The 20266-nt window shown below is 42.0% G+C and overlaps 2 protein-coding genes across 3 annotated transcripts; one reads left to right on the top strand and one right to left on the bottom strand.

The window, feature by feature from the left end:
- Positions 1-6150: 6150 nt before the first annotated feature.
- Positions 6151-7893, bottom strand: LOC120908774 (uncharacterized protein K02A2.6-like). The gene is made up of 2 exons (XM_040320124.1): positions 7458-7893; positions 6151-7232 (listed from the first exon to the last, which is right to left on the bottom strand). Exons 1-2 carry the CDS (start codon positions 7891-7893, stop codon positions 6151-6153), a joined length of 1518 nt encoding a protein of 505 aa, XP_040176058.1.
- A 3222-nt stretch (positions 7894-11115) lies between these two features.
- LOC120897591 (uncharacterized protein K02A2.6-like) lies at positions 11116-16951 on the top strand. Of its 2 annotated transcripts, XM_040302580.1 has the most exons (3): positions 11116-11193; positions 12709-13568; positions 13644-16951. In XM_040302580.1, exon 3 carries the CDS (start codon positions 14157-14159, stop codon positions 16680-16682), a length of 2526 nt encoding a protein of 841 aa, XP_040158514.1. In that variant the 5' UTR covers positions 11116-11193; positions 12709-13568; positions 13644-14156; the 3' UTR covers positions 16683-16951. The 2 variants fall into 2 exon arrangements, with proteins under 2 accessions (XP_040158514.1, XP_040158516.1); XM_040302582.1 differs by having other exon boundaries at positions 12709-16951.
- Positions 16952-20266: the final 3315 nt, after the last annotated feature.

Consider the following 20266-nt stretch of genomic DNA (forward strand, 5'->3'; position numbering starts at 1 on the left):
ATGATTTCGTTATTCTCAGCAGTGGAGTAAACGAAAGAGAGCTACAAAATAACCTACAAAACGCCTTAAATGCTTTCGCAATAGAAACAGAACAATTAAAATTTAACATAAACTCAAACAAGACAAAATTTATGATTTTCGGAAAATCACATCACACCATACAACTCAACATACACAATAATAGCATAGAACACACAAACACATATAAATATCTAGGAACAGTAATAGACCCAAAACTCAATTTCCACAAACACATCGAACTACTACTTAACAAGGCTACAAACAGGCTAAACTTCTTGAAAATTATAAGCACGCAAAAAAATAACCCCAAAAACAGCTTAAAAATATACCGGGCAACAATCAGAAACGCTATGGAAACGGGAGCTTCATACACTCTCAATAACAACAAAAACAAATACAAAACCATGAATTCAACTATCAACCAGGCACTAAGAAAAGCTACAGGTTGCACCAAAACTACCCCCATAAATACTCTGCATGCCATTGCAGCAGAAATACCTTTCAATATCAGAAGTAGATTTATAGTACGTAAGGAACTAGCCAAAGATTTAGTCTACTCACCAATCATTAGACAACAACTACAAATACATCAAAGAACAAAATACAAAAAAAAAGAAAAAAAAACAATACATGAAACAACGTAAGAAAAAGACAATAAGATTCTAAAACAATTATACTGTTCAGGCACAGCCCTGTCACTTCATATCGTGCTTAACGAAACACGAACATTCTTCGTTCAATTTCGAGTGTTCGGCTCGATCGAGTAGTTTATAAATAACAGTGTATGTCGCGAATAAACTCTCTCTTCCAATTTTGCTGCACAACGAATAACTTCTGGTAAATATTAAAGGTTTGAAAGTTACACCGAAACGCGGAAAATAAATTATCCGAAATAGTGAGATTAAACATATACATTGCAAAGAACAACGATATAACCACACACATCAAAATAAATACAAAAATTAAAGACACGATAGAAACAAAAACAAAAACAAACACTCAAATTTTGAAACAAATTACCATTGAACACATGAACAAGTACGAAAATAACAGACCCACCATCTACACTGATGGAAGCATTGCCGGAAATAAAGTAGGCATAGGGATATACATAAAAAACAAACCACAACATTACTACTATAGCTATAGATTAAAAAATTTCACCTCCATAACCACCGCCGAACTGATAGCAATCGAAAAAGCCTTACTTTTAGCACAAGAAAACAATATAGACAACCCAGTAATTTTCACAGACAGTCTAACATCATGTTACATTCTACAAAAAGCAATGACAGATAACAAAATAGAGGAAATTTGTTACAATATTATAAAAACAGCAACAAATATTAAAGCAGATATTGTATGGATTCCATCACATGTAGGCATTGATGGAAATGATAGAGCAGATGAACTGGCAAAAAAAGGCACTTTAACAAATTGGTTCTATAAGAACAAGATCAGATACACAGACGCTACCCAATATTTCAAAAAAGAAATGGAAGAGGAAACAAAAAATGGTACACAGACCTGGGCAGGAATAAAGGGAAAAAATTTATGCAATTCCAAAATGTTTTCAAAACAGAACTATGGCACAAACAGGTTAACCTGAACGGAAATGAAGTAAAAACAATTAACAAAATACTGGCCGGGCATGATCTTTCCGAATTTTGGCTTCATAAAATGAAAATAGTAGAAAATGGAACCTGTGAGAAATGTCTAGTCTCAGAAACAGGACGACACAAAATTTTTGAGTGTCAAAAATATAAAAGATATAAAGACATCTCCCTAGACACCTTGCACGAAAAATGGATGGAAACCAGTGGAAATACCTGCAAAAAAATTATAGAATTCATAAAAGAAAACAATATTACATTATAGAACCTCATCACACACTTTTTCAAATAAAAAGAAAAGTCAACAATTTTTTTACACATTTCCTATATCTTCAAAACTCACAACATAGAACCTGCACTCAACACTCCAGAAAAAATGATGTAGCAATAGAATAAGTACTTACTATTTATTTATCTATTTATTATATTTATTACATCTATTGCATTTATTATATTTATTCTATTTATTATATTTATTATATTTATGTGTTCAAAGTATCAACTTTGCTTGTATAATGAAACGTTATTTCATGTTTATTTCCTTGTTATTCAATTATTTAAAACTATTTATTCAATCATTTCTCAGCACCCTATTTATTTATTTATTTATTTATATATTGTTTTTGGCATGACTTATATATATACACAAAAATCATCTAACTGCACATTCCAAATCCAAACACCACACCACAAAAAAATAACAATAACAATAATAAAATTTAATAAATTCAATAATAAATCCGATTTTACACGCATCAGGGGGCCTCCTAAGGTTGGGTATTCCGTTTGTTCTTGCAAACATGAGAAATCCAAAGTCATCCATTTCCATCACTAGAGGATAGAAATAAGATACCAAAAGGACCAACTGAAAGGGCCTTGTATCAAAACCAAACAAAAAAAAACTTTTTGAAGTGTAATATCTTGGCGATTTGACCCTGAAAACACCATAGTGCCCAATATGCCGGATCGTAATATGACCATCACCGTGACAACTGTGCGATAAGAGGAATGTCAAAATAAAGATCATTCGTTTACGGATCGTTGTACTGACAACACCTTCAGCCTTCTGTTTATTCTTCTACTTTGTGATTTTGTGCCTTTGTTATAACTTGAACGTTTAATTCAAATTGGTAAAATTCGAGGTTTTACATCTCAGAAGTGGGATACGTCTTATCGCCTGCACCTGCTTTTCTGTCCAATCCAGTACGGCACAAGATTGTGTATCGAAGAGTTTGTTTGTTTGTGTGTGAGATGACGCTACCATCTGCCATTGCAATGCGCAAAAACGAGAAGCTTCTGTGTGTGCTTGCCGGTATAGACAGCCAATTCGATGTTTAGGCAACGATTTGCCTCATGGCTAGACCAGATTACGCCAGATTCACCAGCCACAACGATATCGATACCTGCAACCCCAAAGACACCAGCCATCTAGCACTTGCATTTAGTGTGGCCGCCATCTTGTTCATCTTGCACGACAATGACGACACCGCCATTTAGTATGAATACGGCCGCTGGTTATTCTTTCATCATCGCTCATACTTGGAATACTGGAAAAGCTTCGCGCATCACTTCTGTTATTGCATGTGCACCGTGTTGTCATCGCCTCCGATTCATCGTGTGTATTGCCTTCCGCCACTTTATGGATTGACCCCGCTACCACCCTCTACCGCCGCGTCATGTTCGAGTGCTGTGGCATCAGTTGTAGCATGCTGAGCTGTTGAACAACAATCATCGTGGTGTCGTTCAGTATTCAGGTTCATCCTGATCGACATTGTCCTTATGCTTGGCTGTAACTTCTGTAAACGTCAGCAAGACTTCTGGAGGAGATGCCGATCAGCGGCAGCAGTACTTACACCCACTATGAGATTGATTCAACCGCACGCTACATGACGACATCATTCAGGATCAGTTCTTTTCGATATCAGCATCGTCCTCATGCTTGGCTGTAACTTCCGTAAACTTCAGCAAGACTTCCGGAGGGGATGTTGGTCAGAAAAGCAGCTGTGATTGAAATTGACACCCACCTTGAAATTGACCCAACTTAATGCATCATATGACGACATCATTCCCAATCAACACCTTTCGATATCATCATCGTCCTCATGCTTGGCTGTAACTTCCATAAACTTCAGCAAGACTTCCGGAGGAGATGTTGGTCAGAAAAGCAGTTGTGATTGAAAGTATGTGCGTTTTTCTCATGCCAGCTCTGTTCAATAAGTATTGAAGATTTCTACAGTAAAGCCGTTCAAATTGAGGTCAATTTGTTTGTCAGGATAGCCGAGCTGTAATATCTTGGCGATTTGACCCTGAAAAGACCATAGTGCCCAATATGCCGGATCGTAATATGACCATCACCGTGACAACTGTGCGATAAGAGGAATGTCAAAATAAAGATCATTCGTTTACGGATCGTTGTACTGACAACACCTTCAGCCTTCTGTTTATTCTTCTACTTTGTGATTTTGTGCCTTTGTTATAACTTGAACGTTTAATTCAAATTGGTAAAATTCGAGGTTTTACATCTCAGAAGTGGGATACGTCTTATCGCCTGCACCTGCTTTTCTGTCCAATCCAGTACGGCACAAGATTGTGTATCGAAGAGTTTGTTTGTTTGTGTGTGAGATGACGCTACCATCTGCCATTGCAATGCGCAAAAACGAGAAGCTTCTGTGTGTGCTTGCCGGTATAGACAGCCAATTCGATGTTTAGGCAACGATTTGCCTCATGGCTAGACCAGATTACGCCAGATTCACCAGCCACAACGATATCGATACCTGCAACCCCAAAGACACCAGCCATCTAGCACTTGCATTTAGTGTGGCCGCCATCTTGTTCATCTTGCACGACAATGACGACACCGCCATTTAGTATGAATACGGCCGCTGGTTATTCTTTCATCATCGCTCATACTTGGAATACTGGAAAAGCTTCGCGCATCACTTCTGTTATTGCATGTGCACCGTGTTGTCATCGCCTCCGATTCATCGTGTGTATTGCCTTCCGCCACTTTATGGATTGACCCCGCTACCACCCTCTACCGCCGCGTCATGTTCGAGTGCTGTGGCATCAGTTGTAGCATGCTGAGCTGTTGAACAACAATCATCGTGGTGTCGTTCAGTATTCAGGTTCATCCTGATCGACATTGTCCTTATGCTTGGCTGTAACTTCTGTAAACGTCAGCAAGACTTCTGGAGGAGATGCCGATCAGCGGCAGCAGTACTTACACCCACTATGAGATTGATTCAACCGCACGCTACATGACGACATCATTCAGGATCAGTTCTTTTCGATATCAGCATCGTCCTCATGCTTGGCTGTAACTTCCGTAAACTTCAGCAAGACTTCCGGAGGGGATGTTGGTCAGAAAAGCAGCTGTGATTGAAATTGACACCCACCTTGAAATTGACCCAACTTAATGCATCATATGACGACATCATTCCCAATCAACACCTTTCGATATCATCATCGTCCTCATGCTTGGCTGTAACTTCCATAAACTTCAGCAAGACTTCCGGAGGAGATGTTGGTCAGAAAAGCAGTTGTGATTGAAAGTATGTGCGTTTTTCTCATGCCAGCTCTGTTCAATAAGTATTGAAGATTTCTACAGTAAAGCCGTTCAAATTGAGGTCAATTTGTTTGTCAGGATAGCCGAGCTGTAATATCTTGGCGATTTGACCCTGAAAAGACCATAGTGCCCAATATGCCGGATCGTAATATGACCATCACCGTGACAACTGTGCGATAAGAGGAATGTCAAAATAAAGATCATTCGTTTACGGATCGTTGTACTGACAACACCTTCAGCCTTCTGTTTATTCTTCTACTTTGTGATTTTGTGCCTTTGTTATAACTTGAACGTTTAATTCAAATTGGTAAAATTCGAGGTTTTACAGAAGCTTCACAAAACAAGCCACTTCAAAAAAATAATAATAATAATAATAATAATAAAAAACCCAATACAAGAACAAGAACCGGTAAAAAAAACAAAAAACAAAAACAAAACTCCTCATCCTCTCCCAAGAAATAAAAAATACATATATATATGTATATGTATATATATATATATATATATATATATATATATATATATATATATATATATGTACAAACACCACAAAAAAGAAGAAAATCAAATCCACTAAACCACAAGCGAACTTAAAGATGGAACAACACCAGCTTTTGAATACAAACTGAAAAGGAAACACAAACCATCAAAAAGAAAAAAAACGATTGATGATATCACGAAAACCAACACACTGTGCATCAATTAGAAAGATCTCAACCACAACATATAAACATCAATGTTATGTATTTAATTCTCATTTATTAGGCAGAAAAGTTCACATGAGGTTTTTTAAGGAGTTGTAGCAAAAAGTAACCAAACGAATTCAATAAGGTGTAAAGAAGGAATGACATTTAACAACAAACGAAAGGTAGGGTCAACCTGTCAGGCGTTATGACACAACTGTCAAATACCAGGGTTCATATATAACACTCCTCCCTTCTTAGAAATGAACTACGGCGAGTATCGCAACGGCGGGTTTCGCAGTCTTGTAGAACGGCGGACGAAGGGCGGGGCGTCACTGGCTCGGATCGGGCTTCCTGTCGGTGTGTCATACGATGAATCGGACGCAGTAGATGAGTCTGATGACACGGAGACTGTCCGAGATGAAACGGGGACACTCGATGTTTGTGGAGAGTCGGTTGACCCGTAGTAGTGCCTGCGGTGATGGTGTACCTCCGGAGTTTGAGTTGGTACAGGTACACTTCGCGGCTGTTCTGTCCTGTTGTCGTCTAGGGTTGGTCGCATCTGATCCACGTGACGTTTCATCTGGTTACCATTGCAGTTGATGGAGTAGTGTAGATCGCCTAGTCGGGATACCACTGTACCTCGGATCCACTTATCCATTCTCGTACTTCCCGAGAGACAGTAGACGAGTTGTCCGGGCAAGAATGTTCGGTACGTTGGTTCAAAAGCGACTCGTTGCTTCTCTGCTGTTCTTGTCTGGACGGATTGTGGTCGAACCAGGTCGAGACGTGAACGGATGTTTCGCCCTAGGAAAAGCTTTGCTGGTGCTTCACCGGTTTCACTGTGCGGGACTTTGCGGTACTGGAGCAGGAACTCGTTCAGGTTAGCTTGAAGTGTAGTGCTGGACGAATGCATAGCCTTCAAAGCTCGCTTAACTGTCTGAACGTATCTCTCTGCTTGCCCATTGGTTGCCGGATGATATGGAGCGGAGCGTTTGTGGAACTTGACACCGCTTCGTTGAAGAAATGTGGTGAACTCTGCTGCAGTGAATTGTGTTCCGTTGTCTGTTACAACAGTTAGGGGGGCTCCATAGGATGCAAATAGCTCGTCGAGGATTTTTATGGTTGCCTCGGTAGTGGTTGAGTGAGTCACTTTCACCTCAACCCACTTGCTGTACGCATCCACGATGATCAGTAGCATCGCGCCAGCAACGGGTCCCGCATAGTCAACATGCACACGCTCCCAAGGGTTAGATGGATACTCCCAATGGTGTTGATTGAACTTAGGAGGTGCTGAGACCGTTTGAGCGCATTCGTGGCATGATTTGGCTAGCTGCTCGATGTCTTTGTCTATGCCCGGCCATTAGACATATGAACGGGCCAAAGACTTCATTCTCACCACACCAATATGTGCTGCGTGCAAATCTTGCAGAATTGCAGGACGAAGGATGTCGGGAATCACGACACGGTGTTCAAACAGCAAACAATTAGCAACCATGGTGTATTTGGCTTCTGGTGCTTTATAGCCGATTTGTGATAGGTTTCGTCCCATTTCGAGGTCTTTCAAAATGTTACCCAAGTGCGCATCTTTTCGCGTTTCGCGTGCGATTTGATCGGCTTTAATGGGCAGCTGCTGGATTTGGTTAAGCACAAAATCTTCAAAATCGTCTTGATCCTCATTTCCTCCTCTACGAAGAGAAAGGCTGTTGACACTGGATTGTGTCGAGGGACTTGGAATGCGTGAACAATAATCGGCATTCTTATTTTCGTTAGTCGATCGGTACACTACGTCGAAATTAAAGTGCGCTAAGTAATCAGCGTAGTTTGCCATGCGACTTATACAAAGTGTAGGCAGTGACTTCTCTGGATGCAGGATTTGCGTCAACGGTTTGTGGTCCGTGACGAGCGTGAACTTCCGTGCATATAAATAGTTGAAAAACTTCTTGACTGCCCAAACGATAGCGAGAGCTTCTTTGTCGATAACCGGATAGCGTTGTTCCGTCGCCGACATTGTACAGCTTGCATAAGCTATGGGTCTTTCTACCCCGTTACTGAGTCGATGGGAGAGCACTGCTCCGAGACCCGTCTTGCTTGCGTCAGTAGCTAATATCAATGGTAGTGTTGGGTCATACTGAGTAAGGACTTGTGGTGAAATTAAAATGTTTTTGATATCGCGGTAGGCTTCTTCGGCTTCAGCCGTCCACTCAAAACGATCTGCTGATAATATCTCACGCAATACCTTTGCTCTTGATGACAAATCTGGTATGAACGCTGAATAGTATGTGGCTTTACCCAAAAATAGCTGTAATTGTTCGGGAGAAGACGGTCTTGGTGCGTCTCGGATCGCTTCAATGTGTTTCGTCGACTTGTGAAGACCTTCGCGATCAATTCGGTGACCTAAGCACTCGAGTGATGGTGTGGCAAAGACACATTTAGATCGGTTAAGTTTCAGACCACTTTCCTTGATTCTGCTTAGGATACTTGTTAAGGCTTGTAAAAGCTCTTCAAAATCTTTCGCGAAAACGATAATGTCGTCATAGAAGCTAACGACATTTGTAAGGCCTAAGAGAACTTCTTCCATTCGACGTTGCCAGATTGCGGGTATGTTGGCGGCACCGTATACTGCTCTGGTTGGTCGTATGAGCCCATGAGTTGTGGTGTTAAGGGTTAAGACATGACGAAACTGTTCGTCTATGGGAAGATGCGTATACGCGTCGGTAACATCCAAATGGCAAAATAGAGTAGCACCTTTCATTCGGTTGAAAATACTCTCAATTCGAGGAATAGGATGTTCGTCTATTATCATTAAAGGGTTTACAGTAGGTTTGTAATTACCTGTTATCCTCAGCTTACCGTTTTTCTTAACGACCACGTGTGTAGGAGATGCCCACTCCGAATATTCGACCTTTTCGTAAAAACCGGAATTTATTTTACTGTCGATTTCTTTGGCATACCTTTCTCGCAGCGCGAGGGGAACGTCGCGTGCTCTAGCAAACACTGGTGTTGCATTTTCTTTCAAGTGTACTTTTGCCGGGGGACCTGTCAGTTTACCCGGAGACTCACTGAAAACATCAGCATAGCTGTCTAATAATCTTGTTAGCTGCGTTTCGCAATTTGGAGATAATGTGCTATTTGATACTGTATGGATGGATGTACGCGAGGAGAACATGCGATTTAAATCGATCTGATCTGCTAAGTGAGAGATCCATTCGCGTCCCAGGAGTGAATCGTGTGCTCCGGACACTACATAGAGTTGTTCCTTTCGCGTTGTGGCTCCAATAGTTACATTGACATTCATCCTGCCAATACAGCTGATGCGATGCCCAGTATAACTAGAAAATTGTCTGTCGCTTGTCTGCAAGGTGAAATGTGGTTTAATTGATTTGAGGGTTGCTTCTGATACGATTGCGCAAGGTGCACCGGTATCAAGCTCCATCTTCAGTGATTTACCATCGATCATTTTTTTCTCACTCGACGGTATGTTATGAATACGGTTAAGCCGTTGCACTTGATCAATACTACCGGAGGGCGAAGAGATATCTTGTTGTGAAATATGATGGTTGGATTTACCCGATTTGCAGACCTTAGCAATATGACCTTTCTTATGGCAATTGTTACATTTGGCGCTACGGAAACGACACTCGCTTCTGAGGTGTGGACCTCCACAGCCATTACAAGCTACTGGCTGGTTACCGTGTGTATTATTGAATGCGGTGTTCTCTGGCGAGTTTGTATGCTGCTTGTTTGTCGTGTTTCGACGCGTGTATGGTTTTTTTTACATTTGGCTTTTCGTAACCTAGCTTGTTAGTAGCTTCAGAAGCTGGTTGCGACGTATTAATGTCTCGAGCAATATTGCGAGTTGCTTCTAACGCGAGGGCTACATCGAGAGCGTCTTGAAATGTGGATGGATTCTTTGCAACTATCTCGTCACAGATGTCGCGCTCTGCCAATCCATGTAACATTTGCTCAATGAGCATTCGGTCTAAAAAATTGTCGTATTCGCAATTTGCTGAACCTTGCTTTAACCGGAGAACGTACTGTGCAATCGATTCGTCTCGTTGTTGCACGATGGTTCGAAATTTAATACTTTCTACGAATTTATTCTTTTTCTGGTCCCAATGAGCTACTAAAATTCTCCGCATTTCCGAATATGGCACTTCTTGTGGTTGTTTTGGTGCGACTAAAAATTTTAGCGACGTGTTTAGCTCGGCTCCCATATGCACACGAGCATAATCCGCGTACTGTATTTCCTGGATTTTACTTAGCTGAAGCGCCCACTCAAAGCGGTTAAAATAATCAGCGACCGATGTTCCCTCGTTGGCACGGTACTCGGGCATAGCAAATGACGGAGCTTTCGGAAGCGGCGCTGGGATATTTTCACCTGTGTTGCGTAGTTCTGCACTTACTTGTTCAACGGCTGGTCCGATGGATGCCTTAAGTGCCTGCACAAGCATTCCGGAAAGGGCCTCCAGCAACTCACGGTTATCATTTGCCATCGTTTTCTGTTGTATTCAGCGTACAGCGAAAGAAACCTCCTTGTCGTAATGTTGTTCGCACGTGGTGATGCTAACCTCACTTTTCTGCTTGGGATGTGTGTGTGATGTATCGTTTGTTTAGCGGGCGACAAATCGCTTTTCCGCTGGCTCCGATGTATCCGACACGTATCCTGGACTACCCCACTTCTGACACCAAAATGTTATGTATTTAATTCTCATTTATTAGGCAGAAAAGTTCACATGAGGTTTTTTTAAGGAGTTGTAGCAAAAAGTAACCAAACGAATTCAATAAGGTGTAAAGAAGGAATGACATTTAACAACAAACGAAAGGTAGGGTCAACCTGTCAGGCGTTATGACACAACTGTCAAATACCAGGGTTCATATATAACAATCAACGAAACAGCAATATAAAATCAAAGGAGAATGGATGATTTCCCCTCCAAAACTGGTAGTCAAACCTCTGATTGTACCTTCAAAAAACGGATGGTATAGGAGGCCTCAACCTACCAACCCTATTAAGAAGAAGAAGAAGTCTGTGCTCCATCGGATGCGATTTTATCGGAAGGCCTGTCAAAATTTTGTTTGAGTGTAGAGTTGCGTACAAGTTCAGCAAGAGAGAGGATCGCATGAGTGGATGAGCGCTGAGCGCACTGGCTCAAAGAGAGAATTGTGAGGGAGAGGAATTGATGAGAGCGTATATAAGCAGGTGCTCAAAGCAAAGAAGGGGCTTTTGGAATAAACAGTTGGAGACAACTATTGAAAGCACCGAACTAACGGACAGGATTTGTGAAAATTTTGTTAAAATAAAGGAAAGGTATATACAATGGAAGATCGGATTTATCCGAAGTACTGTGAAGTTTTCAAAAGCGTAATAGTTGGTTTAATGTGAGCTTCAATTAACATAGTGTAATATCATAATAGCGATACACGAAGTGAAAGTGAGTTATGAGACGGGCAAAAGCTGCAGCACGCAAAAAAAAAAGTTGGGAATCCGTAGCATAAATCGAGACCGGAAAATCAATACGATGTTAAATTGAGTCCGTTAAAACGTAATAGTGAGAGAGATTGAATCATGAGACCGGCAAAGCCGCAGCATGTACAAAAAGTTGAAAATCCGTAGCACAAATTGAGACCGGAAAACTAGTACTATAATGGGTTGAGTCCGTTAAACGTAGCGCCCAAATGAGTCCATAAATAATTTCTGTAGCAAAATATGGGACCGGTTCAATCCGTAGCATAAAACGAGTCCGGGAAAACCGTAGCTAAATTGAAGTTAAGGCCGGTGAAATACCGAAGTAACTAAAAGAGTCCGGGGTTTCCGTAGCAAAATTCGTGAGGCCGGTCTTATCCGCAGCACCAGAAAAAAAAGGAAGGAAAAAAGGGTCGTGAAGTTATGTTCGAAAGTGATGAAGCGAATGAAAATTAGTATTGCGTTCTAATGAGACGACAAAAAGGTGGAATTAACCGTGATTGAAATAATATGAAAAACAAATAAGTTGGAATTGGTGGCAATCGAAATAGTGCGTGTGTAAGTGAGTTGGAAAAAAAAGAGTTAAAAAAAATGTTCACGTATGCATCCACATTATACCATTGGAATAACCTACAATACAAAAGAGGAGAATACATTTCAACGGAAACAAAGAAGTGGTAGAACTGAGTTGAAATTCGAAGAAAGAAAAGACAATGGGTCAAAACCAGCTGCTGCTGCCGAGTCGTGTGTGGTCGAATATGGTGGCAAAGAAGACAAAGAATAAAAAGGAGGAGGAGAAGCCGGTGACAAAATAACTAGTGCAAAACAAACTGCGGTAAACAACTTGGTGCCAAAATCTGGATGACACGGAATAGGAAGAAAAGAAGAAAAGCGGCACGTGCGGTACAAAGGAACTGTGAAGTGTAGGGGATAAGAACGTTGGAGACAGATAACAAAAGAACATTAATAATGTATCAATTTTGGACACAGTCTTTTGTACTGGCTTGTCATTTGGGAATAATCAGATAAATCTGGGAACAGTTTTACGATGTGTGTTCTTGGACACACATTATGTGTGTTTTGAGGATATGTGTGTATGCGTGTGCACGTGCGGATGTGTGAGTGTATGGATTTCGTGAATAATTTATTTTATTGTGTGTATGTGTGTTTTTTTTCTGCTCCCCATGCTTATAGCGGTTAAAAAAATGTTTTTTCATGGGATTAGTTATTGTGGCATAAAGACAGTAAAAGGGGATTTTCCTTTTATTTATTTATTTTTTTCTTTCTTTTGGTTTTTGTTAAAGTTATTTTTATTTATGGTATGATTTTATTTTTTAATTTTTTTTCGTTGCATTGTAGATGGAAGAAAATTGGCCATTACAACCGTTCAATGAGTCGGTGGATGCTTCGGATTTACGCCGTGAGTGGGAGGAGTGGCACCGAGCATTTGAGCTAATAATAATGCTTAAAAAGATCAATACGCAAGATGAGAAGTTGGCGTACATGCTGGCACGTGGTGGTCGAGGATTGCAGAGAATTTACTTCAATTTGGCTCCGGTATCAGGAGAAGAACAGCCAAGTCCAGCAGTAGTACCCTTTCAGCAACCACAAGTTCCGGAGTACGACAATGCTATTAAACGTTTAAATCATTTCTTTTTGGGAAAGAGAAACGAACGCATCGAGTTGGAGCTTTTTGGTTCTCTAAAAAAAGAAAATGAAGAATCGTTCAACCAGTTTGTGTTACGACTAAGGACACAAGCTGCACGATGCGATTTCCACGAACGAATAGTAAAAGAAATAGCACACCAAATAACTGTAGGAGCAAAGGATGAGCGAGTAAGAGATAAAGGGTTAGAAAATAATTGAGATAGAGAAATAGAGAAATTCTGATAGGCCAAAAGATGAAGATCAAGGATAAGGAGCAGGAATCATCAATAGCGTATGTAAAATCAATGCCAGTAACAGAAAAAAGGAAATGGCGTGAGTCTAGCTGCTATCGATGCGGTTCGTGGCGACACAGTGGGGATTCAAGTGAGTGTTATGCGCGTAAAGCACGATGTAACTCTTGCGGACGAGTAGGTCATTTAGGAGTTTGTAAGAAAGACGGACGGAACTCGGTCAAAAACAATCATCAATGGAAGAGAGCAAAGAATGAACCAACGGATCGACGTGAACAAAATCAACGAAATGAAGCGAATGAAAAGGACAGCCTTAATGAGGTATTATATCACAATTGAGAGGGCTAGTAGAATCCTGTATGGGTGTTTGTAATGATATCTTATTTTTCTTATTAGATTTTTACCACGACGCGACTATTGGAGAACGGTATGGTTAAATGCATGTTAGATACGGTTCATGTAGTTTTCTTAATAGATTCCGGTGCATCAGTAAACACAGTGACAGAACAAGTATGGTTAGAATTACAAAAATCAAAGGCAAACATTCAAGATATATCTTACAATTGCGATAAGCAAATCACAACGTACGCCAGTAATCAGCCTCTGAAATTAATTGTAAAGTTTAAAGCAGTAATATATAATCAATTAATCAGAGTAAACCTACAACTTTCGCTGAATTCATTGTAGTGCAAGGCAGTAATAAGTCGTTGTTAGGTAAAGTGACGGCCGAGAAATAAAAAGTTTTGAAAGTAGGCTTGGAGGTACAAAATATTGAGGAAAGATGGCAACCGTTTCCGAAATTCCCCGGTATTCAGATTATCTATTAACAAAGAAGTTCCGCCGAAGAAAATATCCTATGTTCGCATTCCCATTACTCTGGAGAAAAAGGTAGAAAGTAAAATTCAACAGATGTTAGAAACTGATATAATAGAACCAGTTGATGGTCCCCCCGAATGGATATCACCAACGGTGGTGGTACCAAAGGGCAAAGACGATATTAGAATTTGCATAAATATGAAGTATCCAAATCAAGCCATACAACGAGAGCATTTTCCACTTCCAGTTATCGAAACTTTATTGAACAAATTACAAGGATGTAAGATTTTCTCAAAACTTGATATAACTTCGGCTTATCACCACGTAGAACTCCATCCAGACTCGAGAGGAATCACCACTTTTATGACAAACAAAGGATTAATGCGTTTCAAACGATTGATGTTTGGAATAAATTGTGCACCAGAGATCTTTCAGCGGATTGTGACGCAAATGCTTCTGGGAATAGCTTGTGTAGTAATCTACATAGACGATATAGTCATTGCAGGAAAAGACAAAGTGGAACATGATAGTCGATTAAATCAGGTGTTAGAAATACTAGGAAAGAATAATGCTACACTGAATAAGGATAAATGTTCTATAGAAGTAAAAGAATTGGAAATCCTCGGCTACAATATAAGTGCGTCAGGTATTGGTCCCACAGAAGCTAAAATAGAGGCTATAAAGAACTTTAGGAAACCAATAACAAAAGAAGAGACTAGAAGCTTCTTATGTTTAGTTAATTTTGTTGGGCAGTTTATTCATCACCTTTCAAGTAGATCAGAACCATTACGAAAATTCATCAGAGGAGAAATAGAAGTATTTGGAAAAGAGCAAGAAGCAGCGTTTGATGATTTAAGACTGGAATTGTCAAATAATGTACGTAAACTAGGTTTTTTCAAACCGGAAGAGGACACGGAACTGTATGTTGATGCTTCTCCAACAGGATTGGGTGCTGTGTTGACCCAGAGGAATAAGAAAGGCATGGCTAGGATTATAAGCTTTGCATCAAAAGGCTTGACGAAACCTGAAAAGGTCTATCCACAAACGCAAAGAGAAGCGTTAGCAGTAGTATGGGCTGTTGAAAAATTTTATCCATACTTGTTTGGTACTACATTTACCATCTCTACAGACCATAAAACATTAGAGTATATTTTTGAAGGAAAGCATCAGAGCGGCAAACGAGCTTGTTCTAGAGCGGAAGGCTGGGCTTTAAGACTACAGCCATATAATTTTGTAGTAAAATACATTCCAGGCTCATCTAATATTTCAGATAGTTTATCAAGATTATGCCCTAATTCAGATAAAGATAAATCGTTTGATGAAGCTTCTGAACATTATGTATATACCATTGAGAGCGAGTCTGAGGCAATTACGTTAAACGAAATTAAAGCGGAAACAGATAAAGATGAAACAATGAGAGAGGTCATTAAAGCAATTGAAAATCAATCTTGGAAACCAAAACTAGCACACTATCAGGCATTTAGTAAAGAACTAGGAATAGTGCAGGGTATTGTAGTTAGGGATGATAGATTAGTTCTACCAGAAAAATTGCGTCAAAAGGCCCTAAAGATAGCTCACATAGGTCACTCTGGTGAAGAAACTATAAAAAGAAAACTTAGGGAAAGAATGTGGTGGCCATATATGGACCGAGAAATCACATGTTTTGTAAAAGCTTGTGCTGGTTGTGCAGCAGTGAGAACTATGGGTCACGCAGAACCAATGATTAGAAAAGAAATGCCAGATCGTCCTTGGCAGGATACTGCAATAGATTTTTTTTCGGTTAAGGAATATGGAACGTTCCTGGTAGTTGTCGATTACTACAGCAGATTCATAAAAATCATTGAGATGAAAATTATATCAGCAAGTAAGACTATCGAGGCTTTAGAGACAATATGCAAGGATCAATCATATCCAGAATCAATTAGATGTGACAATGGGCCACCTTTTAGTAGTGAAGAATTTAAAAACTATTTGAAACGTAAGGATATAAAAATAATTCACACAATACCGTATTGGCCACAGATGAATGGACTTGTGGAAAGGAATAATAGAGGTATACTTCGTGCTTTGCGAATTGCGAAAGCAGAAAAAACAGATTGGCGCGAAGCAATTATAAAATATGAAAAGATGTACAACACCACTCCACACTCCATTACGGGAAAAGCTCCGCTTGAACTACTTACTGGAAGACCAATCAAAGGCCTTTTGCCATCGTTAAGAACTACAGAGGTTTGGAATCGGGATAGTGAAGTTAAGGAAAGAGATGCTATAAAGAAAATGAAAGGAAAACTTTACGCAGATAGATCAAGGAAATCCAAACAGTCTGGAATTAAAGTAGGAGATAGAGTGCGGGTATGGAATTACCAGCAAGGAAAATCGGAGCCAAATTATGGAATTGAGATATTTAAGGTTTTAAGAAAAGTAGGAAATGATACGGTAGTTGTAAGTAGTGCAGGTGTAAAATATCGCCGCCCCGTGGCTCATTTAAGTAAGGTTTGTGACGAAGAAACGCAACAAAACAATACAATAAGTTCACAACATAAACAGCAACAAGAGGATAAGAAGGAATTGAAACGTCCCACGCGCATTCGAAAAATCCCAAATAGGTATAATTATTAGTTTTTTTTTCTTTTCTTGCTTTAAGTAAGAATAATTAAAATATATTTGTAATGTACATATTTCACTTCCGAGTAGAAAAGGGATGTAGAATTACGTAAAAGTTCAGCAAGAGAGAGAGGATCGCATGAGTGGATGAGCGCTGAGCGCACTGGCTCAAAGAGAGAATTGTGAGGGAGAGGAATTGATGAGAGCGTATATAAGCAGGTGCTCAAAGCAAAGAAGGGGCTTTTTGGAATAAACAGTTGGAGACAACTATTGAAAGCACCGAACTAACGGACAGGATTCTACAGTGAGATTTGACAGATAACGTCGGACGTGCGATTTCGTCGTACGACGGAATCAAAAATTTTTGATTTCGTCGGACGCAGCATCCGATTTTATCTGTCAAACTAAATGTGTGGTGTTTGGCAGGAACAATCTCAACTTAATTTTTCATAATCGTTATATTATTAAAATCATCCAAATAATCGCAATATTATACGAAAAAGCGTTTGACAGCACGTGCGATAAAATCGCATGCGATGGAGCTCAGACACGGGCCTTAGGCAGCGGTCAGAACTTCGTCGCATGCGATTTTGCCGTAAGCTTTTGTATGGGATTTGACCTTAATGACATTACTTGCGAATCTGCCGCATGCAGCGATGCGGCAAAATCAAAATCATTTGATTTTGCCGCATCGCCGCATGCGATTTTATTTCAGATGTCAAATGCCTAAAATCATATCAAATAATGATTATCTTTTTGGCTACCAGAATAAACGGTAGACCATTTTTATATTTTGAGATTGCCAAGATTTATTTAACTTTGTCGAATGGTTTACAAAATTGGATGTGTCTCTGAGAAGAGAATAAAAGGAAAAGAGATCGCGTGTAGTGTTCGCTGGGTTTTTATAAACGATGAGACGGAAGTGTATTGCGCGGCCTCGTGGCATATGTCACGTTGACATATCTGGTTAATCCGTGCGCGGTGTATGTCAGGTTGACGTTTCTTGGATAATCCGTGTGCGGTGTGTACAAACGGAGGTCAGCTCCGAACAGTGGTAGGGCCACACCGTGGTCACCACAGTACTCCCCCATCATACTGGTGTTACCGGAAACGAAGCGGGATAATGACGCGACGCTGTGAACGAGTGACACCGGTCGAGAAATCGTTCGGAGATGACGATGTATCTGGTGGTGGTGGGGCAGGTGGTGGCGGCGTTGGCTGCGACACAGGTGTCGGCTCTTGTAGCGAATAGCAGGGCTTCAGGCGGTCGATGGAGATGTTGGTCGATCTACCGTTAATTTGGATCTGGAACGACTTACCGGAACGCTGTAACACCTGGTAGGGCCCTTGATATGGTGGCGTAAGGGCGGGGCGTACAGTGTCGTTGCGGACGAAAACGTGGCTGCATGTCCTCAGATCCGCGTGGACAAAAGAAGCTCTTTTGTCGTGCCAAGCGGTCTGCGTTGGTCGAATGTTGTCCATAGCCTTTCTAAGCGTTTGCGTGAACTCGGTCGTGTCGGGTCGTCTGTGGGCTGCTGCAGAAAAACTCGGACGGAATTTTCAGCGTGCTGTCGTAAACGAGTTCTGTTGGGGAAGCTTTGATGTCTTCTTTGAATGCCGTCCGCAATCCAAGCAGGCAGGTGATCGGCCCAATGGGTAGAATCTCTGCTACAGATGGCTGCTTTCAGGGTGCGATGCCAGCGTTCGATCAGACCATTGGCCTGAGGATGGTAAGCTGTCGTTCGCAGGTGTTTGGTGCCCAGCGCTCGGGTGAGCTCGGCGAAGAGGGTCGACTCAAACTGCCTCCCTTGGTCGGTAGTGATGAAAGCTGGGACGCCGAAGCGGGCTATCCAGCCGCTAAGCAGGGCTGACGCTACCGTTGGCGCTGCGATGTCGGTGATGGGAATGGCCTCCGGCCAGCGGGTGAAACGGTCGATGATGGTAAGGCAATAGCGGTAACCATTGCTTATCGGGAACGGCTCAACGATGTCCAGATTGATGTGGGCGAATCTGGTGTCTGGTGACGGGTATCGTACGAGTGGGCTGTGTGTGTGACGATGGACTTTCGTTGTTTGGCAGGCTAAGCAGCTGCGGACGAATTCTCTGGTGTCTCGGCGAATGTTCAACCAGATGAATCTCTCGGTCATCAGTCGAATGGTGGTTCTCGCGCTGGGATGGCTCATGCTGTGAACGGCACGAAGTAGGTGTTGTCGGAAAGGTCTCGTGACGTACGGGCGGATGATGCCGGTAGGACAGTCGCAAAACAGTGTCTTGCTGCTGCCAGGAATTGGGACGCGTTGAAGGACCAGGTCCGTCCTGATTTTACCGCTGAGGATGTCAGTCAGTTCGGGATCACGGGACTGGTCTTCAGCCAATTCGTTGAAGTCGATAGTCGAAGAGGACTGGATTGTTTCGATACGGGACAGTAGGTCGGCGGTGACCTTCCACGTGACGGATGTCGGTGATGAACTGTCCGATGAAGTTGAGGTGTCGTGCTTGCCTTGGAGATGCTTTGTCCAGCGACTGTTGGAACGCATAAACCAGTGGTTTATGATCCGTATAGATGTGGAACGAGCGTCCTTCCAGGTGGTGACGAAAGTGCCGAACTGCGAGGTACACTGCTGTCAACTCGCGGTCGTAAGTGGAGTATCTACGTTGCGCGTTGTCGAATTTCTTGGAGAAGAATCCAAGCGGTTGCATCTGCCCATCGACGACCTGGTGTAGTGCGGCGCCGGCGGCGAAATCAGGAGTGTCACACCAGAGAGATAGTTCCGCCGATTGCACAGGGTGCGCAAGCAAGGTGGCTTGGGCAAGTTGCTGTTTGCTGTCTTCGAAGGCTGCGTCGGTAGCGGGCGTCCAGGAAAGCGGTGTTTTGTCGCGCCGCTTATTGCCGGGTATCATGTTCAATAGTGGCGCTTGTGCTCGTAGGGCATGAGGGATGAAGCGTCGGTAGAAGTTCGTCATGGCCAAAAACCTCTTCAGCTCCATGACGGTGGTCGGTTTCGGGTACTGACGAATAGCTTCCACCTTATCTTTTAGCGGCCGGATGCCTTCGGGGGTGACGCGGTGTCCTAAAAAAGAGATTTCTATCTGGGCGAACTCGCACTTCGCCAGGTTAATGGTTAGCCCGTGTTGCGTGAGGCAATTGAAAAGCTGTCGCAGATGGTCTCGGTGTTCCTCCAGTGTCCTTGAGGCGACTATGATGTCATCGATGTACGGGAATACGAAGTCGAGACCGCGTAGGACGTTGTGGATCAGTCTCTGGAACGTTTGGGCCGCGTTTCGCAGCCCGAAAGGCATAGTGGTGTATTCGAAGAGTCCGAAGGGAGTGATGATCGCCGTCTTGGGGATGTCGTCCGGATGGATGGCGATTTGATGGTACGCCTTCTGTAAGTCCATCTTTGAGAAGATGGTCTTCCCTTGCAGCTGCATGGTGAAATCGTGCAGATATGGCAACGGATACCGGTCGGGGTTGGTGCGTGCGTTGAGAGCGCGGTAATCGCCGCAGGGACGCCGATGGTACCTGGCTTTACGCACGCGGCTACGCGGAGGTTAGATTGCGCGTCAACTAAACAGCGATGGCGTACAAGTAAATGGTA

Source organism: Anopheles arabiensis, chromosome 2, assembly GCF_016920715.1.
Source record: "Anopheles arabiensis isolate DONGOLA chromosome 2, AaraD3, whole genome shotgun sequence".
In the NCBI taxonomy this organism is placed as follows: domain Eukaryota; kingdom Metazoa; phylum Arthropoda; class Insecta; order Diptera; family Culicidae; genus Anopheles; species Anopheles arabiensis.

Bases quoted from the DNA above. Each gene is read 5' to 3' on its own strand.
- LOC120908774 (XM_040320124.1), bottom strand. From the start codon at position 7,893: ATGTCGGCGACGGAACAACGCTATCCGGTTATCGACAAAGAAGCTCTC. The intron at 7,233-7,457 runs GTAACATTTTGA...GGCCGGGCATAG, and splicing joins GCGAAAAGATGCGCACTTGG to ACAAAGACATCGAGCAGCTA.
- LOC120897591 (XM_040302582.1), top strand. From the start codon at position 14,157: ATGTTAGAAACTGATATAATAGAACCAGTTGATGGTCCCCCCGAATGG.